At 48.4% G+C, this 25,672-nt stretch overlaps 3 protein-coding genes across 6 annotated transcripts; all 3 read left to right on the plus strand.

Moving 5' to 3' along the window:
* The first annotated feature begins 112 nt into the window (after positions 1-112).
* BRD8 (bromodomain containing 8) lies at positions 113-14,733 on the plus strand. 4 transcript variants are annotated; one of them, XR_006170214.1, is made up of 23 exons: positions 113-164; positions 437-533; positions 1,188-1,257; positions 2,130-2,179; positions 2,295-2,417; positions 2,571-2,651; positions 3,102-3,166; positions 3,654-3,790; positions 4,223-4,438; positions 5,659-5,803; positions 7,017-7,226; positions 7,611-7,891; positions 8,313-8,768; positions 9,118-9,211; positions 9,423-9,469; positions 9,836-10,050; positions 10,358-10,450; positions 10,664-10,732; positions 11,390-11,567; positions 12,207-12,311; positions 13,139-13,183; positions 13,766-13,942; positions 14,332-14,733. XR_006170214.1 is itself a non-coding variant. In XM_042826370.1 (22 exons), the coding sequence occupies exons 1-22, from the start codon at positions 146-148 to the stop codon at positions 14,389-14,391; spliced, it is 2,856 nt and encodes a 951-aa protein (XP_042682304.1). In that variant the 5' UTR covers positions 113-145; the 3' UTR covers positions 14,392-14,733. The 4 variants fall into 4 exon arrangements, 2 of the variants coding, with proteins under 2 accessions (XP_042682304.1, XP_042682305.1); XR_006170215.1 differs by lacking the exon at positions 7,017-7,226; XM_042826370.1 differs by lacking the exon at positions 13,766-13,942.
* An 88-nt stretch (positions 14,734-14,821) lies between these two features.
* Positions 14,822-23,382, plus strand: LOC122164541 (bromodomain-containing protein 8-like). Its single transcript, XM_042826640.1, has 7 exons — positions 14,822-15,337; positions 18,526-18,795; positions 19,193-19,396; positions 20,826-20,968; positions 21,660-21,746; positions 22,169-22,237; positions 23,163-23,382. The coding sequence occupies exons 1-7, from the start codon at positions 15,200-15,202 to the stop codon at positions 23,380-23,382; spliced, it is 1,131 nt and encodes a 376-aa protein (XP_042682574.1). The 5' UTR covers positions 14,822-15,199.
* Positions 23,383-23,555: 173 nt separating this feature from the next.
* On the plus strand, positions 23,556-25,290 carry NHP2 (NHP2 ribonucleoprotein). Its single transcript, XM_042826441.1, has 4 exons — positions 23,556-23,732; positions 23,808-23,877; positions 23,942-24,047; positions 25,149-25,290. The coding sequence occupies exons 1-4, from the start codon at positions 23,588-23,590 to the stop codon at positions 25,272-25,274; spliced, it is 447 nt and encodes a 148-aa protein (XP_042682375.1). The 5' UTR covers positions 23,556-23,587; the 3' UTR covers positions 25,275-25,290.
* The last annotated feature ends 382 nt before the right edge of the window (positions 25,291-25,672 follow it).

Genomic DNA, 25,672 nt, shown 5'->3' on the forward strand with positions numbered 1-25,672 from the left:
GGCAGCCCGTGGCGGCGCGCTAACCAATCAGTGGCTGTGCTAAGACCGGATGGGCGGGGCCTGATCTAGAGGGGAGGGGCGCGCGCGGCTCCCGGCGAGCTGTGCGCGAAGTTCCGCCCCGTCTCTCTCGGGCCGGGCGGGGAAGATGGCGGCGGGAACGGGGAGTGAGTGCGGGGCTTGTGGGGAGAGCCGGTGGGGAACCGGTGGGGAACCGGTTAGCCGGGGGCAGAGGAACGGCGGCGGCTCGCAGTCACGGTGCTGAGGCGGGAAGGGGCGGGGGAGCGGCCCGAGGAGATCTGAGGAGGTCTGAGGGGAAAGGCGGGGCCAACTGTCGGAATGGGCGGGGCCTGCTAGAGTGGGTGGGGCCAAAGAGTGGTGTGGGCTGGGCTTGGCGCGGTGCGTTGCCGCGGTGCGGAGCTTCCCGTTGTCCCTGCAGAGCATAAGCTGCTGAGCGCTGGCCCCACCGAGCCCTGGTCCATCCGCGAGAAGCTCTGCCTCGCCTCCTCCGTCATGCGCAGCGGCGACCAGAACTGGTAAGGGGTGGGCCTGGCACTGTGCGGTTGGTCCTGTGCGATTCTTTTTCCGGCGTGCTACGGGTAGGGGTGTTAAACACGTGCCTGGAAACGGCTCTGCTTCTTCTGGAATAGCGTGTGAAAACAGAAGTACATTAATTGGTGCAGAGCACGTGTTTGTGGATTGAATCATAGAGCATCCTGAGTTGGAAGGGGCACTCAGGGTTCATTGAGTCCAACTACTTGCTCTACATACAGCTATCCAAAATACAGACTCTATGTCTGATAGTGTTATCCAGACACTTCTTGAACCGTGGCAAGCTTGAATAGGAAGAGTTGTGTCCAGGTAACATACGTATGAGCTGTGTTTGCCATTCCTGTGCTCCTAGCTTGCTTTTGCTGCCTGTTTCCCCCCCAGAAAGGGAAGTTTTTGTTTAATTGATTAGAACATGATTTTCAAAGCAAGGAAGGGAAGCTGTTGCAGCAGGAGTAGAGAGATATTTTTGAGTCCAGAGGCCATAGTTGAATGATTCCTTAAAAAAAAAAACAAACTCCATCTTGGCAAATCCATTGTGTTAATGGGGACTGTTCTGTGATGAGCATTAAGAGACCTTTTTGCAGTGTGTTGGTCAGTGTAGGATCAGTGGGCAGTCATGTGCTATTTTTCCCCTACAGGGTCTCAGTCAGCAGAGCCATCAAACCCTTTGCAGAGCCAGGCCGCCCGCCTGATTGGTTTTCCCAAAAGGTAAGAGGCTGCCAATGTAGTCCTGGACAAAAATGAATTCTGTATGCGGTGTGCAAGGCAATAAGATTACAAAACTGAATTGTTATAAGACTGGATAAGGTTAAAAACAAAAAAGAGCAGAATGATCAGAGACGTGGAAAGATCCCTTCTAAGGGATGACAAAGTAACGTAGAACCTTTTGGCATAAGAAAGAGATAACTGAAAAGAAAAACAACAGATGCCCATACAATTGTGAGCAGCGTGCCAGTGGTGAACAGGGCTTGTCCAGTAGAAGAGTTAGAGGCTATTAAGTAGGACTGACAGGAGGCAGGTTCAAAGCAAACCACAAGAGGCACATGATTGAGCTGTGGGGTTTTGTGGATGCCCTTATATTTTGGTGCGTCCAAGTGTTTGGCCAAGCACCTGCAATTTTTGTTAGGTAAGGGCCAGAGAGAAATTAAGAGAATTAAGGGAGAAATCTCTTTTTCGGTTTGGTTTTAATGTCATTTACTGTTTCTGTAGTTTTGTTAAGCTTGATTTAATACTATCTTGTCTTCTTCATTGAAATATTTTTGGTCTGTGTTCACACACTGAAGTGTTACAGATTTCCTGTTCGTGTTCAGGTTCTTTTTTTTTTTTTTTTCTAATTTGTTTTTTGGGAATGTCTGTTTTTTTGTCTTTGTTCTGAATCAGCCAAATCTGTTTCATTCAGCTAGAATGAAAAAGTGAACTTGCTTCCTCCTTTTGAGGTCTGCTAAATTGTGTCTTTGGGAGAAACTCAGGAGAATTCTGTTCATAAAGCATTAGACCTCTGAAGAGTAGTGGCCTGAAGGTTTTGTAGGTAGGTTGATCTGACTCTTTGATGTCCTCTGATTTTCTTTCTTTCTTTTCAGCATTGTGCATCTCAGTATTCAGAGCTCTTGGAGACTACAGAGACCCCTAAGTGAGTATAAAGTCTGAAGCAAATGCAGACTGGGAACAGCGGGCAGCAGCCATGAAAGAAAGGAGAACTCAGATTTTCTGCTTCATGACTGTTTTGTTTTCCTCTTGTTCTGCAGGAGAAAGCGTGGTGAGAAAGGAGAGGTGGTGGAAACTGTGGAAGATGTCATTGTGCGGAAACTGACTGCAGAACGGGTTGAGGAGTTGAAGAAAATTATTAAAGAAACACAGGAGAAATACAGGTATGTGGCAGAGGCAGAGCTGTGATGTGCCTGAAAACCTGTCCTGAAAAAGTGGCCTAAGTGGGATGGTGCTTGGGGCAGAAGCATATGGAACAGGAGCTTTTTGGGCTTATTGGTTGGTAATAAGTAATTAAGAAGACTTTCTGATTACAGGCAACTCAAGAAGGATGCAGAGCTGATCCAGGCTGGACACATGGATAACAGACTGGAGGAGCTGTGCAATGAGATTATGATGTGGGTTATTTAATTATTTCCATGTTGTTTTCTTCTGAGATTGTAGTCCCTGATGTTTTGTGTTTGGCAGACGTCTTTGGTTCAGTCCTTTTTGAACTGAGAGAGATAGGTCATGCTTTGGCCTCTGGGGGTGAACTTAGGTTGCGGGACAGCAGCTGATGTGAAACGTCTTCCAGAGTTAGATAGAGTTAGGATAGAGTTTGTTGATGGCTTGCAAAATGATGCTTGCTTCTACCATTTTGATGTGCTACTGGAAGTGAAACTTCCTGTGAAGCGTGGTATTCTCTTGTTGGCCTCTGATTCTGCTTTCCTACTCAGAGGATTTAAGGCTGAGTCCACAGAGTAGTTCATTGTTGTCTGGAGATTATGGGGTAGGAGCCAGTAAGCTGATTGTGTGGGAAAAGCTAAGGGGCAGTGGAACACATGACAAGATTTTTATTCTGTGTACAGAAAGAAGAAGCTGGAGGAGGAGGAGGCAGAAGTCAAGAGGAAGGCTACAGATGCTGCTTATCAAGGTAAGGTGGACAGCTGCTTCTTTGCTCCCCAAGGGATGTGCTTCTGTTCTTCAGAACCTCTGGAAAATATCATGTCTTATGACCTGTTTGGTGTGAATTCTTTGCCCTCGGGGTGGAAGAAAGAGTTTGTATTCTCTTTCCAGCAAAACACAAAGAGTTCTGATAAGAAAACAAATTCTGTAGAAAGGGCATGTGTAAGAGGAGTAAGAATTCGTTCTGAATGTTTCATCCATTCACAGTTCCTAGGGCAATGCAATGAGCTACCCTAGCAGTGGTGGGATGTGGTAAATACCCAGTTGCTGGGGAAATGAAATTAAGGTGCACTGTCAATCCCTAGTATTATCTGTGATCTTAGTGTGGTGTGGTGCAGGAAGTTTCTACAGTATAAATTGTTTTCTTAGGGTTCTTTAGGCCAGTCAGAAGTAACTCAGGAGCTGTCCAAGATGGATGGAGTCACGGAATCCCTTTCTCTTCTGTTCTCTTCCAGCTCGTCTGGCCATTAAGAATCCGCCACGCAGGTTAACGGGTGTGATGGTTCGCTCCCCTGCAGGTTCAACCTCTCCGGGGGGAGACTATGCTCTGGGAGATCTGTCTCAGCCTGCTGTGGATGAGGCCAGCCCAGGGGTAAGAACATTTCCCATGGTAAGAGGGAAAGACCAGCTTGGGACATGGGGTTCTGCATCCTTCATGGAACAGGAGCGTGGGGAGAAGCCCTTGGCTTGTTCTGCAGACTTTTCCTTGTGGTAGTGCTGTAGTGTGGTTGATGTACAGTGCTGCTCGAGAGACGTGTCTTCCTCCGTGTCTGTGATGATCAGGTGCCTGAATCAAAGGCTGTGTAGGGGCAGCAGTGGGTTGACCAGGCAGTCTTCTGTGTGTGCCTGGGAAGTGGCACTACAGGGCAGGGAAAGGGTGAAAGCCTGGAGTAGTGTAGTGAGTGAATGTAGTAGGTGTCTGTGGTGTGCTGTTCTTGATCACTGCTCTTGGGGGAAGGAGCAAGTGGGACTAGTCGGTGTGGTGGAGTGTGGCTTTGAACAGTGTGGTTTTTCTCTTTCTCAGGTCACTCCAGGGACATTGCCCAGCACCCCAGTTGCCTCCTTCATTGGAATCCCTGACACCCCTCCAGGCTCTGCTCCCCTGGATGCCCCCATGACCCCAGTCACTGATGATTCACCCCAGAAAAAGATGCTAGGACAAAAAGCAACTCCGCCTCCTTCCCCTCTGCTCTCAGAGCTGCTGAAGAAGGGCAGTCTCCTGCCCACAAGCCCCAGGCTGGTATGGAGCTCTCTGCTCATATATACAAGCACACAAATAATCTGCTCCAGACTCTTCCACTGAAAAAGGAGGAGCTGCAAAGGCTTTTAAAAAATATACTGTTGTGTGAGAATCCCAGCAGAAGAGAAATTTGAGAGATAATTATCCCTGTGAAGCCACGAAGGTGGGATTCTTTCCCAGCTTTACTGGGAGTCCAGGGCTGCAGGTGTCAGCACACAGAACTGGCTGTCCCTAGCTGTAAGGAGTTGGAGTTGCAGGCTTTGGTAGAGGAAATGGTTCTCACTGGGGCTGCATGTTAGTAGGCATCATCCCGGTCAGTCTCCATGGTTCTTGTTGAGTTCTCCTTTGGGCTCACAGTTCTTGCTTACATCTTGGCAGGATGTAATCTTGTGCTTCAGTCTTTATAGTGGATCTTAGTGTAGGAATAGAGAGCCCTTCAATGAAGTTTATGACCAATATTGAAGTTCTTCAGTCTTCTCCTAGTTGTAGCCAGTTGTTGTGATGTCATTTTGGCCCTTCTGGTGTTAGTGACTAGAAGGCATAGGAAGGAGGGCAGCCATTGCTGACTCCGATCAGAGCCCTGCAGAAAGCAGCAGCCATCAGCCTGCACACAGCATTGAATTCCCTGCAGTAGTGCTTGTGTGATGAAGTAGATGTATTGCTGTTGATGATTTCTCAGTAATCATATTTGGAGCATTTTCCATACATTACCTTGTGTAGGTGTTCCATGCTCTGTGTTAGTGGGCTGCAGTGTAAGATACGACAAAGGGAAGAGAATGGCTGTGGAAGTCTTTGGGTTTTCTTTGTATCAGTTGATTCGGTCTGTTAGTGGTTTAGAGTGTGACCTTGACAGAGTTGCATTCCATCTTCATGTGTCAGTTTCTCTGAACTCAAAGGATAATTCCTTGCCATTTTAGGGGGTAGAGAGGCTAACTCTACCGGTATTGTAAGGAGTTGTGTGATCTTTGTGCTGAGTAACTGAGGTAGAGCAAATGATGTTTTTGTCCTACCTTAACGGGAGTTTGCACTGTAGCTGTATTGGAGTTGAAAAATAGTTTTAAACTTGCATAAGGGGACCTTAGGCAGGGACTAGACTAGACAAAAAGCACAGAATTGTTGAGACAGCAAATGATGGATATACTCACAGAGGTGCATATTTGGCAGAGAATCGCTGATGTGTTCGTATCTCCAGGAACTTCAGTTGTGTCCTCCTTTGGCAGGTTGGTGAAAATGAGATGGCAGTGGCTTCTGGTCACATGAACAGCTCAGGAGTCCTGCTGGAGGTAGGAAGTGTCCTTCCAGTGCTGCACAGTGGGGAAATGCAGTCAGCACCTGGTGCTGTTCCTGCATCTCCTGCTGCTTCAGGTAACTCAAAGGGTTTTTTTCCCTGTACGGTTCTCCCTTTAGAAGTCCCTGAGGCTTAGCAATGTTGCTGTTACGTGCCATAATTTCACAGACTGTTTTATGAATTCTCCTTGGAGAGAAACGAAAAGCATTTCTCAGCCAGCCTCATCTGGGGGCTTCTTTACCAGATCTGTTGCTATTTCTGCACTCTTATCCCTTTCCCTGTTTTCCTTTTGAGAAGACTAATTCTTAATGGGAAATATATATCTATATATATATGTATGTATGTCTTGGTCTGAAATGACTGGAATGGATAGATTTGATTGGCTTTGGTCCATCCAGTCTAGTTTTCTGGGTTTGATGCTGGCCTAATAGCTGGCAGTTCAGTTTAGAAATGAAGATTTAGTTGACAGGGAGTTGGGGAAAATTGTATCTAGTGTCTGAGCCTCAATGTGCCTAAATACAGCTGCCTGTGAAACTGCAGACTTCATTTACCTTACCTCTGCTTCTCAGGGGAGCACTGAGAATTAGACTGCAGTGGACTGTGGGCTCTAGAGAAAATTCCATAGGCTGAGTGAGAAGGGACAGTGTGGGAATCTGTGCACTGAGGCCTTTCAGAACCTCCTGCCTGAGATGAAGTTCCTTCTCAGCTGATACTAATGAAGGATTTATTAATGTTGTCTGCAACTGAGGGTTTACACCGTTTGTTCATACGTAATTCCAAATGAATAATCTTACTTTCCTTACCCATCTCTGTTCTTAAAGACCTTTTAATTTGGTCCAGATGGTTCAGTAAATTCAGACTGGAAGTTACGGCTGAGTGGCAACCTCTGATAACAAAGGAAGTCTCCAAGAAAGACCTGCAAAGAGATTCCCTCTGCTCCCTTCCACCTCCTGTGATGACTGTTTGTCTTGGCTTACCCTGTGTGTCTCTCTCAGTCCGGGTTTTCAGATTTCCTGTAATTATACTGGAATGAACCTTTGGAAGGGGATCTCTCTGCATGTGTGGCTTAGCCTGTCCAGGCCTTACTTTGAACACTGTCCCATAGTCTGCATGATTTCATCTCTGACTGCACCTAGGAATCATGCGTTTGTGGTGCAGCTTTCTTTACAGCTTTTGGGACTGTCAGTAGGCACTATTTAGTGTGTTCTCCCAGAGGAAGCCACCATACGAGTGAGGAACCCAGCGGTGCTGCTTCTCGCTCATGTGCTTTTCCCTTCTACTCTCTGGTAGGTGCTCCTACGCTTTCCCGGCTTTTAGAAGCTGGTCCTGCGCAGTTCACCTCACCTCTTGCTTCCTTCTCCGCTGTTGCCAGCGAACCTCCAGCTAAGCTCCTGCCACCCCCTGTAGAGCCTGTGTCGCAGGCAACCATTGTCATGATGCCCACGCTGTCAGCACCATCCGTTGTGCCACCAGCTGCAGCTCCAGAAAGCGTAGTCACAGGTGCGTGTGTGAACGGCGCACTCAGAGGTCGCAGAACTTGCCTTGGCACAGCAGCCGGCAAGCTCTCCGCTGGCATTGTACCATCTCCGACTCGCCTTCCTTTCTGAAAGGATGGTTATGGCTGGGTTTTGGAATAAACAGGTGGTGAATATGGGATTTAAACAGGGTTTGTTGGGGGGGAGTTGCTGGATTGTGATTCAGGGGCTGATTCCAGGCCTGGAGTCTCTCTTTCTCTCTGCCGTGGGAAAGCAAACGTGTCACCTGTATTTGTCTTGCACTTTTCTATGCTGTGCTGTTATGGGTGGAGCTGGGGTACTTGAGACTGGTGATTGGTCTTAGCCACTGCAGTATTTGGTTATGATTGTCACTCTCATCCCTGTGCAGTGAGCCAGCCAGAAGCCTGTGTTTCCATGGAAGCAGTGTCTGATTCCCATACAGTGACGGTATCCATGGACAGCAGTGAAATATCCATGATCATTGATTCAATCAAGAAAGAGTGCCTGGGTTCTGGAGCTGGCAGTACTGCGGGGTCTTCCAAAGATCACTGCATTGATGGGAAAGAAGACCTGGATTTGGCTGAGAAGATGGATATTGCAGTGTCCTATACAGGCGAAGAGCTGGACTTTGATACTGTTGGAAATATTATAGCCATCATTGAAGACAAGGTAAACAGGCAAAGCACAGAGCTGGTAGCTTGTTTTCCCCATCAAGTTAGGTTAATCTCAACCGATTACTTCTTGTCAAATTAATCAGCTTAAACAGGAAAGGAATAACTTTTTCAAAATGCCCATTTTCACAGTCATTGTCAGTAGAAAGCAACTGTGACACCAATGCCACGTTTAGCCTGGTGCTTTGCTCCAGAATACAGACAGAAATCTCTCTCGTGTTGGATAGGGTTTGAGTCAGTGCCCTTTTACTGAAACTCAGACTCCACAGCGAGTGATGGGACTCTGCTAAAAGCAACTCTGTAGATCTGTTACACCCAGCTTTTCCACAGTTAGCTTGCTACCAAATAACAGTGAATTATTTTTAGTCCCTCTGTCTGACCTTGGTCTGCATTTCTCTGTGTTTATTTTGGTAATAAAGGTAGACGACAACCCCGAAGTTCTGGATGCGGCAGTTGTGGAAGCTGCTCTGTCCTCTTTCTGTGAAGATACTGATGACCCTCAGGCTTTGCCTGGCCCATGGGAACACCCAATTCATCAGGAACATGAGAAACAGGCCCAGATACCCCAAGTGTCTGTGACTGTGAAGCAGGAGAGACTGGAGTGTGAGGAGCCAGAGGCAAAGGGAATTCGAGAGCTAATGGGCATCGGAGAGCTGGGATCAGAAATAAAGACAGAACCTGCAGAGCAAGAGCAGAATCAGCTGGGCGCTGAAGAAACCATGTCAGCAACGACGAGAGTAACAGAAACGCCAGAGCTTAGGAGTCAAGAGATTGAGGAGGATCAAAGAGCAGCTGTGGCAGCAGGAGAGAGCTCTGAAATTGAAATAGAATCGACCAAGGGAGAAGACACAATGCACAATACGGTGAAGACTGAGGTACGTGAGCTGAGAGGCCTGAAACTGATGTGGGGAAAGAGGAGCAGCTGTAGTAGGCAGGAAAGAGGTTTAGAGGAAGGATGAGTGCTGGGTTGAAGGTGACGCATCAATGAATGTGGCTGACTGTTTCCTTGGGATCCTGCCGATCCGTTCGATCTGCAGGGAACTTCTCTGCTTTAGGCAGTACTTTGATGTAACTCCCCTGGCCCATGTGCAGAACTGCTGTTGGGAAGGTGCTCAGTGAAATTCATTGCCTTGAGCTAGGTTAGAGCGAGATTAGTTGTGCCCACACCTTCACTGAAGTAAGCTGACACAAACGTCTAGATTTGTGCATTTCTCTTCCCTCCAGACCCCACCTGATGATGATTCATCCCCTCCACAAGTCCCAAATGTGAGTGAAGACTCCTCACAGGCTGATGTTCAGCACAAATTTGAGCTGTCAGGTAACTTAATACAGCTAGGAAATCTTTTACATGCAACATTATTAGCTGGATAGATGTCAGTGATCTGGTTCAGGTGTTTTGGGGTGGAGGGAGAAAAGTATATGTAGGAACAGGGGTAATTACTGCAGGACAGTAGGCTTTGGTTCAGGAGCTTTTGTAGAAAAGACTGCATTAGAGAACTATAACCTTTCTGCTTCTCTTTCTTTCGCAGACTCAATGAAGGAGGAAGCCCAAGCCCTCTTTAGGAGTCAGATGAAGGTAATTGTGAATTGGCTGTAGTCCTCTTGGTTTCACTAATAAGACCTCACTGCTGCTGCTTTCTGGTTCCCACCTACTAAAAAAGCCTGTGTTCAGCTTTCTGCACTGAGAAATAGTCAGCATGAAGTTGGGAACTAAAGGGGAGATTGCTGCAGGCCCTGTACAGCTGAGTACACGCGTTTCTATGTTTAAGCTGTTGGCAGTGGGAAGTAAGGCAGGATAGTAAGCAGAATTTTGTGGAAGTGCCTGCACAGTTGTCAAAGCTATAGTAAGAATATCACTCTGCTTGCTGAACCATAGTGCTTTGGAGGCTTTGAGTTGCTGCTGTAGTTGGCCGTGCAGACTTATGAACTCCTTGTGTTTCAGGATGGGCAGGGTGAAGAGGATGATGAGGACGGTGCCAGTGAGGCTGCCAGTTTGGAGGAGCCCAAAGAAGAAGATCAAGGTGAGGGATATCTGTCAGAGATGGATAACGAACCCCCTGTGAGTGAGAGCGACGATGGCTTCAGTGTCCACAACGCACCATTGCAGTCTCACACACTAGCTGACTCCATCCCCAGCAGCCCAGCCTCCTCGCAGTTGTGAGTATCAGTGAAGCTCTGTGTCACACAGGTGCAAATCCCAGGCTGTTTCCTGGGGGGAGTGTAGGATTCTCATTTCTGTTTTGCTGAGTGGGTGCAGTGGGGGAATTTGTTGATGATTTGTCTGGCACTAGATTGTCCTTACTCAGAAGTGCAGGTGTTCATACAATGCTGTGCCAGGTCCCATTTTTTATATCTCTCTCCAGCTTGGTTTACTGTAAGCATGACAAAGGCAAAATGAACTGTAAGGTTTCTACTCCAAGACAGTATGGAGATTCACAAAGGAAATCATACTGTTTTTTCTCAGCTCAGTGTGCAGTGAGGATCAGGAAGCAATACAGGCTCAGAAGATCTGGAAGAAAGCCATCATGCTGGTTTGGAGAGCAGCAGCTAATCACAGGTGAGTTTGATGTCTTGAGAACTGGCAGAAAGAAGTGACTAATATCAGGCAAGCCTGTCCTTTCCCAACTCTGTGGCTTACCTGCCTTGATACAGGGTGAATCATACTGTTAGTGATAGCAGGCAAATAAACACGAGAGCATGACACAAGTATTTGAGAATTGTTCCTCTACTGGCAAGGACAGGGCATTCAGTGGAGTCTTTCTCTCTTTAGGTATGCCAATGTCTTCCTGCAGCCTGTGACTGATGATATAGCACCAGGCTACCACAGCATTGTGCAGAGGTGAGTCTCAGCATTCTTATGTCACGAAAACTCTGGTGTATTTGTGTAAGAATTTCAGGCAGGAAAAGTCTAGATTTCATCTGTTGTTCAGACTGCAAAACTTGGAAAATACTTTTCTTCTGACATCATTCAATTTCCCCAAGAAAAAGAGTCATCTTCAGTAATGTATACAAGTCTATACGCAGCCCAACCCTTGAATGAAGTACAGACTTGACCAGAATGCTTTTTATCAGTGAAGTGGTATGTGACTATCTCTGTTTCTGTCCAAGGGTTGAATTTAAGGTTTGACATTCCAAAGACCTGGGTTCCTTGATCAGCTCTTTTATTGTCTCAGAAAGTCCAGATTCTGGGAGAGTTACCAAAATACACCTAAATAGTCCAGTGGCTCTGGCTCCCTTATGTCGCCCAGGGTGCCTGGAGAAGGCAAATGCCTCTCTTGAGGCAGCTGTTCTTCATTGTTTCCATTCCTGTTAACTGCTGAGCAGCCTGTGTCTCCTGATCTGAGGCCTTGAGCTCAGGAATGCAGCCTATGTGGAGAACATATTCTGCTAAATTAAATAGATGGTCTAGTTAGATATGTCGTAGTCCTTAGATTGTTTGCAAACGAGAAGGGAAAGGGTTACATATTTGTGTTGCTGTTTTGAACGTATTTCATAGGCCAATGGATTTATCTACCATCAAGAAGAACATCGAGAACGGGCTGATACGAACCACAGCTGAGTTCCAGCGTGATATTATGCTGATGTTTCAAAATGCAGTTATGTACAATAGCTCTGACCATGATGTGTACCATATGGCTGTGGAGATGCAGCGAGATGTCCTGGAGCAGATCCAGGTATAGTACTGAGCTGAGGCTGTTTCAGAACAGAGTGTCTGCATTGCTTCACAGGTACAGGAGAGGCTTCTGGAAGTGAAAACAAAGTTTCTCTCACAGTGTCTTCAAATGAAGTCCCATCTATGCCTGCTTGTACCAGCTTAGGTGTTTGTGGTGAACTGGATTGTTAAAACTAACACAGCAAAATGTTTGGTTTAGCCCAGACTAATTTCAAACCTAATTTCCTTTGGGGGTGCACATATGCTTAGGCCAGCAAGAACTGGGGTGTGGTTCAGGAACAGAAACAAGCAGCGAGATCGGTGAATGACAAGGGATGCAACTGCTGCTTTTGGTGACTGTCAGTCTGGGCTGGCTTGAGGCATATACAAAACTGTCTGAGATTATGTATCACTTAGAATTTCTTCTGAAGTGGAAAGTCCCAGCTGCCTGGGCTGTCATAGTTTGAGCTGGATTTTTATAGTCCCTCCGGACTCGTGGCTTCTGAGGTGAATGGGGGAACTTATTCTGAGTAGCAAACAAGGAACTGAAACTGTCTCTGACCCAATCGTTCCCAGCCCTGTGGTTTGTGATGGTTAGCTGACAAGCTCTAACTGAGCTTGTTTTGCTTCAGAATCTTAACAGAGCATGGTTTTCCTGCAGCAATTTCTGGCTACACAACTGATCATGCAAACATCAGAGTCGGGGATCAGCGCAAAGAGCCTGCGTGGGCGCGACTCCACTCGCAAGCAAGATGCTTCAGAGAAGGTGAGAATGCTGCACCCTTCACAAGGGTGGCTGGTGTCTTTTGGAGAATCTCGAGATACTGCACAAAGTTCCAGTACCAAAGATGTGCAGAATGTGTTTTTAGATTGAAATAGCTCCTGCATCTTCATGTGAACAATTTATCGTTATCATTTTTCTAAGTCCATTGATTAGACTTCAGCTCTGGAGTTGCACATCAACCCCAGGACGGGTCTGAGAATCATGAGTTATTTCTGCAACCCCTCTGTTTCTTTCCATGATTTCGAGAGCAAGTGATGAAAAGTGTTGTGAAATGAGTAGAATTTTGGAGGAGGTGTGGTATGGCAGGAAGCTGTAACAAATTGAAGACTAGCCTCTGCCATGTTCTTCACTTCCAAGTCAGGTTTTCAGAACCAGAGAGTTACTTGAGTGTGGTTTGCTGTTTAAAACACACCATGGAACTTTCCACTTCCACACTGATCTGAGATACCCAGGCTTGATTACATGACCTCACCTGCTCTCAGCTGGTACACATAACATTGTGACAGCAAGGATTCCCTGGTTAGTTCAAGTAGAGAGTGTGGCAGACTGCAGAGCGCAGCTGTTCTTTTGGTGGTACAGGCCTTGCCATAACTGGTGAGGGAATAAATATCCCTTTCCTAGCATTCTTGCTCTTGCCTTATTCCTCTTCTGTGCATTTTTGTGTTCCTGCCATGTAAGACTGAAGCCATGCGGGAAGGGGAGTGGGGCACATGTTTCTCCATGCTCACGTGTGGGCTTATTGCTTCTGTGTGGTGTGTGCATTTCCCTATCTGATATCTGATAAATCCTTCTGTTTGGCCTTTTAACAGGACAGTGTCCCAATGGGCTCTCCTGCCTTCCTTCTCTCTCTCTTTGTAAGTATTGAAAGGCTCCAGCAGGTACTGCAGTACTGCTGTCATTGTCCTCTGCTCCTTGTCTGGGTGATCACTGCACTGTCACAGCGTCCTCTGCATTACAACAACATGTGTTTAACTTTGGGTCTGTACAACCATGAACTGTAGAGACTAATCGTTTCAGATCCTTCCTCTTGGTTTGGGTGAGTGGGTGGGTCTTCAGTCCTTCTTCTGGTTCCAAGTGTTCTTATTTTGTCATCTGCCTTGCTGTTTTCCACAACTGCTCTCCTGCTTTCTTTCCATGTAAATGGGAAGACACACCAAATAATGCATTGCTATAGTTCTGACATCTCTCACGCTTACACAGCTGCCTCTTCTTCACATTCAAGGCTATACAAAGGGCCTGGGGAAAGTGAGGATTCAGCTGCATTCTCTTTGTTGTTCATGGACCAGAAAACAAATAACAAACTCCACAGAAATACCTTGCTCTTTGCCCATGGTAATCTGGAAGTGTTTGCAAAGTGTTCCCGAGCCTCTGAGTTGCAGGGAGGAGAGAGGGGAGGAAGATGGAGAGTTTATTTTTTCTCTCGCATATATCTAAAGACAGAGGAGTACTCCAGGAGAGTCAGCATGTCAGCCAGAGGGAGAGGGCAGCGGATCAAAGGAAGCTCTCAGCTCGCCTTCTGCTCATGGAAAGGAGCTGTACGGAGAAGCTAGGGAGCTAGTGCCAGGGTCACTCAACTGGAGGAGCACTTCCTGTAGGGATCAGCAGCTGATAAGGTAGGTTAGTCAGCAATTTTTTCTTTCCATCTTAAGAGCCAAGCTAGAATCTATCACTTTGGAGAAAGCCTGCACACTGCAGGCTCCAAAAACATCTGTCTGGGTGAGAACCTTTTTGCCCATCTCTGTCCTGGCCACTGCTAATGCGCAGAGATGCTGCAAATCCCAGCACCCGTGCTGTATCCAGAATGAATTCTAGGTAGGTCTGCAAGCAGGCCTCCCCAGGCCTTCTTAGCAGAGCTTCCCTTTTTCTCCTGTTTGGAAGGCATGAAAAGTTGTTGCCAGATGCACAATTTCTTACCTCCATACGCTGGAGGAAATGTTTTGTGTCTAAGGTTGCATAACTGGTTTCTGCTAATGCCAGTCTTTTTGTTTGCCTTGTGACTTAGGATGGAGGCACCAGAGGGCGTCGCTGTGCCATTGAGGCAGACATGAAGATGAAGAAATGACGCCAGAGAAAGAGGGGAAAACCCAGCACCTAACATCCAGAGCTGGAGTGCAAGCAAGATGCTGTTAAAGCTGTTAGAGGCAGAAGAGCTGCAGGTCCATTTCTGGGACCTGTTCCACCTTCTTGGCTTGAGTCTGGGAAGCGACATCTCATCAGAATGTGTTACCCAAAGAAACTTCCTTGGAGGGGAAGACTGGCCCCCCTGCCTGTTCTAGGGCAGTCGTCTTGGGCTTCATCAGTGTTCTGGTGTTAGCTAGCAACTGGTGGCTCGTATGTACTGTAATGTGAAGTGTACAGATTTCTACTAGTGATGTGTAAATGTGTATGTATATTAAAGCCTGGGGAAAAAAAAAATATCCAGTATACAGTGTTCAGTTTTCTGAGCATCACAGCTCCCTTCGACGGGGAGCCCTGCTTGTGTACGAATGTGCGTACAGACCTCGAATTCCTGCAAATACAGCTCTCTTCCAGTTACCCTTTAAAAGCTCTGCAGTGCTTTGATGTTAGAGGCAGTACATTAATAATTAGAATGCTGCATGGTCTTTGGATGGAGGGGAAGGTTTGCTGCCCTTGTTATGACATGGGACATCTGACCATGGAAAGTGGAAATGCTGCAATCTCACTGGAGCTTTCCTTAAGAGACCAGTATATTGAATGCCATGTTATTTGCCTAGAAATTGGAAAAGAGTGTATGAGTTGTGGTGAAAATCTGTTTCTCACAGCTGTAGGCATGCCTGTATCTGGTTTCACAGCAGAAACTTTTAACTGTTTTTTTTTTCAGCTGGTTATTACAGTTCTTAGCAACGTAGATGACTGAGTTTAAACTCCTGACTTCTGATTTTCTGCTAACTTCTGTGCAATTTTTTGCCCGTTTACATTTACAGGAGAAAAGAATGACAACAAAAAAATCTCATGGTCCTGATGTCTGCAGCAGCGAGGAGGTGTCTGTACGTGTGTGTGTTTGCATGTGTGCAGGACTCAGCTTTCTGTCACACAAGTTGCAGGGAACAGTCATTACAGTTAATGTAGAGAGATTGTTACCTTAACTGATGAGAGGTCTTGACTTTCCCAAGTTTTGTATTGAAGTTTGTTGTGCCTGCTGTGTTGTGTGCCATGCTTGATTAATGTAAGGTGTATTTCCACCAAGGGTCGCTTTGTACTTGGTGCTAGAAACGTACAGTCCTTCACTTACTGATTCATTGTCCCTCACTGCTGAGCTTGGGAACAGGTTTCTCATTCGAATTTTTATGGCCTCGATCTCTAGAGATTCTCATGGCACGGAAAGTCAGAGGGTTCTTTTACTTTTTGGTATTTTGTGGAATAATGTAAGCTGGAAAAGATTTCTGAGGATCATCTAGTCCAACCTGCTGCTCAGAGCAGGGCCTGCTTGAAAGCTAGAGCAGATTGCTCGGAGCCTTGTCAAGTTCTGAAAATCTGCAAGGATGCAGATTTCATCATCTTTTTGGACAGCTTGTTTCAGTGCTTACCCACCCCCATGGAGTAAACATAGGCTGAATTTCCCTGATGCAGCTTGTCATCACTGCCTCCTCTCTTTTCGACGCTGGCCGCTGAGAAGAGTCTGGTTCTGTCTCCTCTGTAGCACCTCTGCCTCTGTTTGTTTGTGTTGGGCAATGGAAATTCCAGCACGTGGGAGGACTGCTGTCATGCCCACTGGTAACTTGCTTTCATTGTGGAAAGTTGCTCTTCATTCTTACCCTTGGTTTCTTCCTTTAACCATTAGAGGATTTTTCCTACTCAGAGAATCTGTGACATTCTAATAGCCTGTAATGATGTTATTCAATAACTTCAAAAGTCTAAAATGCAGCTTTCCCCTCTATAGCCCTGCTGCCTCTTTCCCAATTCACCTTCTCATGCTCTGACTCCTCATTTCATACTTTGCAATGTTTTGTACTAATCTAAACAGAAAGCCTATGCTGCATCTCCCTAATCCGCCTTCCTACAGACAGAAATAACAACTGCTCTTTTGTTTCTCTAGTGCTATGGCTAATTCAAACTGCAAGCTACAATGTATAGGTTTGGTCACATTATATTTAAGCTTCTTAGGGACTCACAAGTCCAAGTCATTCTGTGGCTTACTCCCTCCCTCCAACTGTTCTAAAACCTCCCCTGTTGACATTTTAATTAGAAATAGTCTCTATCTCAAGAGAAAGTCTCTCTGCGACTTCTGTGATCTCCTCTGTGGCAACTGCTCATAATTACGTTTAATGCAGGTTTTCCACCTGACCTTGTTTTCCCACTGAGGTGTTTGGCACTGATGGTGCATCACCCCCACTGATCATCTGGCAGCTTTCTGCCTCTGATGTTTGTTGTTGTTGTTTGCTTTTATGTCTTCAGCAAATTGTTGTCTTTTTTTTTCTTTCTTTTTTCATTTGCTGGAGAGCAGGCTTTTATCATTTTCCTTGTTTTGACATGTAAATCCCTTTCAAAGTCCATCTTCTTTAAAACTAACAGCTTTTCCTTACATCAGCAGGCGTTGCGCAGTGTCTGATCTCTGCAAAGTGAACTAAAACTTTCCCGTTTGATAACGATTCCCTGTTGGCAACTTACGTAAAGTCCGCAAGGCAGTCCTTAATTAGAGGTTGAATTCCCTATCTTTCATCCCTTATTTTTGTACCAAACTGGTGTGGGACTAAGCAGGCTGTAATTACTTCCCTCATCCCCCTTGTCTCGCACCAATGCTGCTGTTCTGCTCTCCGGCATCTTGAGTCTTCCAAGATTTAGTGGAGCTGAACATAAGGCCGAAGATGTTTTTAATCAGTGCTTATGCCCAAGTTACCCAGGCTTCCTGGTTTTAGATGGTTATCCCTCTGGACTGGAGTACAGAAAGATGATCACAAGCGATTGGATTACCCTAGCCTGAGGCTTTTCTGTTCCTTGGCAGAGCTGTGGTGACTGGTTATGCGTGTGCAGCCTGCTCTGCCCATGGTGCAGTGCTTTGGGCACTGGTAGTCGTCAGATGAAATCACAGTTTGCCCGACTCCTTTAGCTGGAAGCTGAGAGCAGGTAATGTTATCTCCTGCCTCATCAAATGTTATCTGCTCCTGCTGAAGTCAACTTTGAAATAGGTTTCGGAAGGGAGGCCAGTGAGATCCCAGCTCTCACTGTAAGTGCATAAAAGAAAAACAAATATGCTCATCCCAAACCCACTGGATTCTTTATTTCTCCCAGTTATGCACCGTAGGCTGCATTTGCTGCTGTGGTAGCAGTCTTGAGAATGCAAAAGGAAGTCAGTGAGAAATGTGCTTGTTCAAGACCCTGGAAAGATTAGGTTGTACATAATTAACTGAAAACTCTGAAGAGGTTGCTAATGAATGTGTAGAATTCTCTGTGGCTTTCTCATCCAGGTAGCTGAGTTCACTGGCAAGATACAGATTTCTCTAAGAGCCATTTACTGTTGTTAGGGTGATTCTGCAGGTTCCCCTGCAGAGAAGAGACTGCAGAGAAATCATGTTGGACTCATACTCTGCAAGAGGCTTAGGCATGGATTAATGAGTGGAGATGAAAGGAATGGTTTCTTCCATCTTACAAGAATGCTAACTTTATGAAACATGCAGAACTGATCCGTCAGTGGATGAGTGTGTTTGGTTCCAGTTCTGGCTCAGGTACACCAGGGCTGTTAAATCACATCCGTCGTTTTCAACACAAAGGTTCTGTAGTGTTTGCAATAAGTTGTTTCCAACGTAAAAAGTTCTTACGGTACAGCGAGGGAACTTCCAGTGAGTGGCTGAGCCTTGGAGTCACCGCTGGCTCACAGCTGTCAGCAGCAATGACTTGGTTTTGAACTTGCTGCTGCCTGTCATCGGTGCCTAAACGTGTAGCATCAGACAAAGCCAAATACTCCAAAGTAGCTTAGCATCCCCTGAGCACCAGCCAGGGGGGAGCACAGCAAAAGCACTGGAAAATCATAATTCGCTTGCTCTGCAATGTCAGTTTGTGTTGCAGGGCTACAGCCCCGCCGTGTGCTGTTAAGTGTGGGCTTAGGAGAAGGCTGCTTGCCTCGTGAAGTTCTTGCTATGTTTTGGCTCTCTGAGTAAGTCAGGAAATGAACTGGGCTTTGTAGTTCTGGATCGGGGTACAAAGAAATTGCTGTTTCTCTCTTTGTGTTTGTTTGCAGATGGGCCATCCCTGGGTGTGGTGCAGTTCTGAGTCGGAGTCAGAGGACAGTGACTTGCAGTCTCTTCTCAGCTGGCATTCAAGTTTGGATGTGGAAGTGGGAAACTGGAGGGATACCGAAGAGGTGGCTATAGGGAAGCCAGAGGAAAGCAGCCAAGAGACAGACAGCAGGCTGGAGTTCAGTGATCCTCTCTGGGAGGATGATAGTGAAGACTTCCAAAAGGCAGAGAGGCAATATGAAGATGACAGTCTTCTCGAGTTCTTCTCAGAGGTACGGCTGTTTGGATGACAGCAAAGTGGGCTGCATAGTTCTGGCCTTGAAATAATAGAGTTTTCAGTCTCTCCACCATTCTGACAACAGAAATATTCTGGGGGAAACGCAGGTGCCCAGAGTTAATTTGCTCCCTATTCCAAGCCCAGTCCTTGCTCTCGTTTAAAACTGGCACAGCAGCCAAGCAGCTGCTTTGCCAAAACACAGCTCACCCTAAAGCACAGAGATGTCACTGAGCTGAAACTGAAATAACAATACAGGGCTTCATCAGAAGATTTTGCGAGGATTCCTAAAAATGGAAAGAAGTGAGTGAGTGAAAGCAAAAATAGCATTTGTGCTGCTTATTTTTTCTTCCCTTTGCCTTCACAATTTGAAGCAATAAATCTCTGCATTACAGATAACCCAGTTGCTGGAACCTCTCCGCGTCAGCTGCACAGATTCAGCAGAGACTCTATGGGATTGTTCTGGCTCTGGGAAGCAGGATGATGGGGAAGATCTAAGATGCCAGGAAGAGACCACCAGGACAGTTGTCTCAAGAGCAGAGGAAAGTCAGCCACGTGTCCTGGCAGAAGATGAAAAAGAACACTTCCCAGGAAGAGAGGTAGGAGAGAGGTGGTCCTAAGAGAGGTGAGGTGGTGAAGGAAATCATCTCTAGCAGAGATGGGGAAGTCCCATGTTCCAGCTGGGGAGAGAGCAACGCAGAAGAGGAGACAGCAGGGAGGTGAATGCAAAGGAAATGTATGAGGGGAAGGATGGTTTTTGTGTATGGATGTGCATCTTTATGAACAGGAAGCTTGTTACAGATCAAACCCTCAGATGTGAGTTGGAGGAATTGCTCCTTGGCAATACAAAGGTGACTCATGAGAGCTGGCAGTCTGCTCTCAGGTTTAATGCAAGACTGGAATACTTGGTTTGTTCTAATTACTGTGTTATGCAGCACACAGCTTGGCTGGTTTCAGGCCCACGTGGATGTACAAGCAATACCAACAACCATCTGCCCCAGGAGACCGTCATGTCTTGGAAGCAGGCACTGTCTAGCCTGTGTTTGCACTAATCCTGTGTCTGGGGGACACTCAGCTCTCACCAGTCTGCGAGGTGTTGCTGGAACAAGCTATAATATCACAGCAGTGGAAGAACAGTGCCTGGTTTTTCAATCCAGTACTCGGTTTGTTGCCTTGCAAACTTAGACACTGGAGGCAGAAATGATTTCCAGGGTTGTTCTGTGATTCTGTAGCAAGGGACTTCGTTTAATGGGGAAGTATTGGTGATAGGTGGATGGTTGGATTAGATGATGTGGGAGGTGTTTTCCAACCTTGGTGGTTCTGTGATTCTAAGGGTTTCACATTTCACCTGTTAAGCCTGAACAGGGTTATTCTGAGCAGTTCCCTTGTGGTCTGCCCAGCAGTCAAAGCCATACATAGCAGTGCCTATGTTCTTTCTGAGGTGTCTGGTCTATGCTTCAGATCTCATGTTAGGCAATTCTCAAGAGTCCCACTTCTGGACTCCAGAAGTGTCTTTCCCTGCATCTCCTTTTCCATTTTATTGGAAAATCACTGTGCCAACAGCACAATTCTCCTTCCTGGCTGAGTCTATTCTCTGTCATTTTCATGTGGGAGTTTTTGAGGAAACAACCCTGTTGTACTCTTGGGGATCCTGTTTTCTGTGTCTTGAGGTTTAACAAGCCTGAGGCAGTCTTACCTCAGCTCCTGATTGCCCTCTGTATATCCACAACTCTTCCCAGAAAAGAAGACAGACACACCTCTGGGCACCAGTCATCCCCACAGTGTTTGTGTTAGCTGGAGGTGGTTGTGATCCAAGAGATCAAACCCAGCTGTTACTGGAGTCTTGGCCAGCACACTGAAGGTCTGAATAAGGTCAAACATCATCTTCTAGAATAATACAGAGAGACGTAGCTCCCGTCTGAGATTGGATGCAGTAGGAGCATATGCAGCAGGCTGGTTTCTGCTTAAGGGATTCAAGTGGTGAGCTGCCATTTTAACCAGATCTCCATTTTCCTCTGTGCTCTGCAGGACAAGACTCAAGAGGCACCTGAAGAAAAAACTCTGTGTGAACCAGATTCACAGGAGATTAACCAAGCCCAGGATCAAGATGATAGTGACTGCACTTCTGCAGACCCCATGTTGGGCTCCACAAGCCCTGCCAACCCGCAGCTGTAAGTCTGTCTGCACTCCTGCAGGTGTACCAGAGCAATTGTTTCCTTTGATTCACATCAAAAGATGTATATGGCACAGGTCACCTCCAGGAAGGTGAGATACCCACGGAGAGCAGGAGGGAAGGAGCTAACTTGTACTGTCTCTATGGGTCTGCCAGTATTTTTTAGCACTTACCCCAAAAGTAAGTAATAAGAGTAGTGGATAAATAAGGTTAACTGGAAAATACATGTTTCTTCAAGGCAGCTAGGCTTTGTTTAAGCTTGGCGTTGTGCTTTATTAGGTAATGTCCAGTCCAGCTCTTAAGAGAGACATTACCTTTAAGCAAGCACAGGCTTGTCAGTCACACATGGGCTTTACCACTTGTATGATTACCTGGGCTGTCTTTAGAAGGAATACCATAATTTCATGGGATAGGAATCTGAGTTTAAAAATGAGCTTCAGAGTAGTGTGAGCTTTTCTGTCCAGCTTGTCCCTTAGAGCTGCTCAGCTCTATCTTAGTTCCAGCGTGCCACCCTGCATCTTCCTGCATTCTGGATGCTTAGTTGTGTGTTCAGATGCAGAACACTTCCACCATTGCTTTGTGTAGCTAAAAAAAAAAGATCTCTGGGCTTTATCCATCTGGATGTGGTGAGTGCACCAATTCATGCTTTGTCTCAAGTGTAACAACCTGGCATTATATACCCTCCACAGGATGCAGTTGAGCTGGGATAACCCCATGCAGCATTCTCATTTCAAAAGAACTGTCCTGTCCATCTGGAAGATGATAGCCAGTCATAGGTATGTAGGGGCAAAGGGTCAAATTGACATTATATTATGTGCCAGTTCCTATGTCACCTTGTCCTCCCTTCCACAACAGACACCACAGGATGGTGTGTCTCTACATGGCTTTGCTTCTGGCTGTTCTTGCAACAAGAACAGCTGTGTGCTGCAAAGATTGAGAGAACACTGCATACTTATTTCCTCTGTGTAACATGCCAGAGTCCAAGTGTTGCTTCCTACACAGCTGGCAAAGACAGCTTCAGCAAGGGGCTCAGCCTCCTCCTATGCCTGGCTGTGCCAGCTGCTGAACAGCCAAAGCTGCTGATGGGCTGTGGCCCTCATGGCCATCAGTAGGAGAGAAGCATTGGTCCTGCTGCCACGTTGTCTTTGGCCCCTGCTCAGGGGCAGGCAGAGGTCATTCTTTGTGCTTGTCCTTGTAGATGCAGTGGCCCGTTCCTGAAGGCAGTGTCAGACAAACAAGCTCCTGGATACAGTGAGGTGGTGAAGAGGTAAGTTTGTGCAAGAACTATTCACTACCTGATTTCTCTGTTTTCTCTGCCTTCCTCTGGCACCCAACAACTGGTTCGGGTCATCTCTGGTTCCAAAACACTAATGGGACTGTTTCCTTCCTTCTGTCCCACAGAGTCTGGCTGCCATCAGCATCTCCCACTGACTGACTTCTGTTATCAAAACTCCCTTCCAGGTGACCAGGACCTGGAAGTCTGCAGTGACCATGGTGCTGACATGCATTGTGCCTGCCCTTTGCTGGCCTTGCATGGACTGATGTACTGCAGTTCAGCTCTGCAGCTGTGCCCCCTGCCTGAGCTGGGCATTCAGCCTCTGTAGCCCAGCAGTTTCCATGTTGGAAACCTGTGTCTCTGTCAGTATCCACTCTGCTTTCTCCCCAGATGTAGTCTCAGTGGAGAAGTAGGTTATAAGAATATCTCCCAGATAGATTAAGGGCATTTTTCAGAGCTGAATCATGTTCTATTCTGGTCACAGTCATCCTCTCTGCAGCCGTTCATTTTCTCATTGTGTCAAAATAAGGGAAGTCATATTTATTCCCCGTCACGTTCCCCTATCAGCAGTGCTATTTTGGCTAGTGGCACCATTTGATTTTAAGGGGTTTTAATAGATCCCTATTTTAGCAACTTTTCTTTCTCCTCCAAGACCTGGGCTGACTTCATGAGGACTAATGGGATCGCTCTTGAATTCCCTGCAGCTCCTCATGACATTTGTTAGACGTGGCAGCCGATGGCCTGCCAGGCTGCCCGATGACAAGGACCACGCTGGCTGAACTTTGTCTAACTGAAATGAAACAAATGCTTCTCACTGCCCCACGTAGCCCCAGGCGCTAAAACTGATTGCAGAGAGCTGTGCCTTAGGGCCACGACGCAGAGGCCCTTCAGCTCTCCTTCCATGTCCTTCCTGCAGGCCCATGGACCTGACCAGCATCAAGAGGGGTCTGGCCAAGGGCCACATCCGTTCCTTGGCACAATTCCAGTGCAGCCTGATGCTCATGTTCCAGAACGCCATCATGTATAACGCCGCCAACCACCACGTGCACCGCATGGCGCTGGAGATGCGCCGCGAGGTGCTGGAGCAGATGCAGATGCTGGGCGAGGCCCTGCTCCGCTCGGAGCACCGCAGGTAGCGGGGCGCCGCGGGGCCGGGCAGCGGGCCGCGCTCGGCGTCGGGGCGGGCCGAGAGGCGGGGCGCGGGGCCGGGCGCCGCTCGTCATTGGTTAAGGCGCCACGGGGAACGGCGCTCATTGGCTGGCGCTCACGCGGCGGTCGTGAATCGAGCTGCTGGGCCTTGCGTGCCCCGGAAGTAAAAGCGGCCGCCGGCAGCGCGCGAGCATGGCGCGAGAGAAGCAGGAGGAGCCGGCGGCGGAGGCCGCTCCCGAGTTCTCGTACCGGGAGCAGCTCGAGCACCTGAACCCCATCGCGCAGCCGCTCGCCTCTCGCAAGCTGACGCGCAAGCTCTACAAGTGTATCAGGAAAGGTGTGGTGGGTGCCGGGAACGGGGCGGGGGGCTGGCCGGGGCCGCGCAGCTCCTCACGCGGTTCCTCTCTCGCAGCGGCCAAGCACAAGCAGATCCGCCGGGGCGTGAAGGAGGTGCAGAAGTTCATCAACAAAGGCGAAAAGGGGTAAGCCACGCCCTCACCCTACGGCACGGCGCGGGGCGGCCGCTGACACGGGTTTTTCCTGCAGGATCACGGTGCTGGCCGGCGACACGCTGCCCATCGACGTGTACTGCCATATCCCCATCATGTGCGAAGACAGGAATCTGCCCTACGCTTACGTCCCCTCCAAGTCGGTAAGGAGGAGCCCGTGCTGGTTGGCTGCAGCTGGGCTGCTCTGTGCCAGGGCTGTGCTGAGGAAGGAGGCATACGTGGGGTGCCCAGCAAAGCACCCTGTGCTTGAGCAGCGCCAGAGCATGAGGGGAGCAAACAGCCACAGCCCAGGTGTAGAGCTGTTTTGTGACAGGACCCCAGAACTGTTTGCCCCAGTGGAGCTATGTGGGGCAGAGCTAGGACAGATGTCTTTTTTCTCCTTTAGTTCTGAACTGGGACCTGGATGCATACAGAAAGGAAGCACTGACCAAGGTGTGGTTTTGGGAGATGTCCCTCCCTGCTCAGACCGAGGGTTAGAGGTGGTCACTGCCTTCTCTGCTCCGGGTGAGGAGTGGGACACAAGAGGCCGATGTCAGGCACTTATGGCACGTGTCAGCCCTGCTGGGCAAAACTAGGAAATCTTCTTGGGCTGCATCAGCAGAAGGGTGGTATCAGGGCAAGGGAGGTGATTGTCCCCCTCCGCTCTGCCCGCATGAGGCATCACATGCTGCATCCAGGCCTGGGGCTCTCAGCACAAGAAGGGTTCTGAGCTGTTGGAGCTTTTCCGGAGGGGGGCCACAAAGATGCTCAGAGGGCTGAAGCACCTCTCCTACGAAAAAAGGTTGAGGGAGCTGGGCTTATTTCACTTAGAGAAAGCTCTGGGGTGGCCTTGTTGCAGTACTTGAAAGGAGTTTATAAGCAGGAGGGGGACCAACTTTTAACATGATTGCACAAGGGGTAATGGCTTTCTACTGAGGAGGGAAGGTTTGGGGGAGATGTTAGGAAGAAATTCATTACCCAGAGGTTGGCGTGGCACCGGCACTGCTGCCCAGAGCTGTGGGTGCTCCATCCCTGGAGGTGCTCAGAACCACTTGGGATGGGGCCCTGCGTAGCCTGAGTTGGTGGGGGGCTGCCAGCACAGGGCAGGGGTTGGGACTGGGTCAGCTTTAAGGTCCTTCCCAATGCAACTGCTCTGAGTTGCCTGCTCTCAGGAGCTTGCAGGGCCACCTTCCCGTGTCCGTGCAGGGTGTCAGGCTCTGTCTGTGCGGGCTGCCCTCTACCCCCGGCCTTCTGCTCTCCTGCAGGACCTCGGGGCCGCGGCCGGCTCAAAGCGACCCACCTGCGTCATCCTGCTGAAGCCACACGAGGAGTACCAGGAGGCCTACGATGAGTGCCTGGGGGAGGTGGAATCCCTGCCGCTGCCCTTGTGACCTCCGGGGGCACCGTCTCTACGGGGGGGGGGGGGCGCCGTTGGGGTGGGGGGCGCTGATGGTGAATAAAGCTGTTGGGATGTTTGTAAGGCCGCGCCCGGTGCCCTTTGGGGTGCGGGGTGGGGGTCCGCCGCGCGGAAGGGGAGCGGGGCGGGGGGGCGGGGCCGGCTGCTGCACGGCGGAAGTTGGGGGCGGCTGTTGTTCCCCGCGGCGTCGCGCGCGCGCGGCTCTGGCCGCTGCTGGGGGCGGGAGACGATGCCCGTCCCGACGGCGGGGCCCCGGAGCCGCCCCGCGGGGCTCGGCCTGTCCCTCGGGCCCCGGAGCCGCCGTGAGTCAATGCGGTGAGATGCCCGAACCGGTTGTGCCGCTCGCTCCGCGCCGCCTCCCTCCTTGCCGCG

The sequence above is a fragment of the Centrocercus urophasianus genome, unplaced genomic scaffold, assembly GCF_019232065.1.
Source record: "Centrocercus urophasianus isolate 14NV4802_14NV808 unplaced genomic scaffold, USGS_Curo_1.0 seq_26, whole genome shotgun sequence".
Taxonomy (NCBI): Eukaryota; Metazoa; Chordata; class Aves; order Galliformes; family Phasianidae; genus Centrocercus; species Centrocercus urophasianus.

Coding starts and splice junctions, on each gene's coding strand:
- BRD8 (XM_042826370.1), top strand. Junction 10,733..11,389: donor TACCACAGCATTGTGCAGAG/GTGAGTCTCAGC, acceptor CGTATTTCATAG/GCCAATGGATTTATCTACCA. Junction 12,312..13,138: donor AGCAAGATGCTTCAGAGAAG/GTGAGAATGCTG, acceptor GCCTTTTAACAG/GACAGTGTCCCAATGGGCTC.
- LOC122164541 (XM_042826640.1), top strand. CDS start 15,200: ATGACTGAGTTTAAACTCCTGACTTCTGATTTTCTGCTAACTTCTGTG. Junction 18,796..19,192: donor TTCTCGAGTTCTTCTCAGAG/GTACGGCTGTTT, acceptor TCTGCATTACAG/ATAACCCAGTTGCTGGAACC. Junction 22,238..23,162: donor TACAGTGAGGTGGTGAAGAG/GTAAGTTTGTGC, acceptor TCCTTCCTGCAG/GCCCATGGACCTGACCAGCA.
- NHP2 (XM_042826441.1), top strand. CDS start 23,588: ATGGCGCGAGAGAAGCAGGAGGAGCCGGCGGCGGAGGCCGCTCCCGAG. Junction 23,733..23,807: donor CTACAAGTGTATCAGGAAAG/GTGTGGTGGGTG, acceptor CCTCTCTCGCAG/CGGCCAAGCACAAGCAGATC. Junction 23,878..23,941: donor ATCAACAAAGGCGAAAAGGG/GTAAGCCACGCC, acceptor TTTTTCCTGCAG/GATCACGGTGCTGGCCGGCG.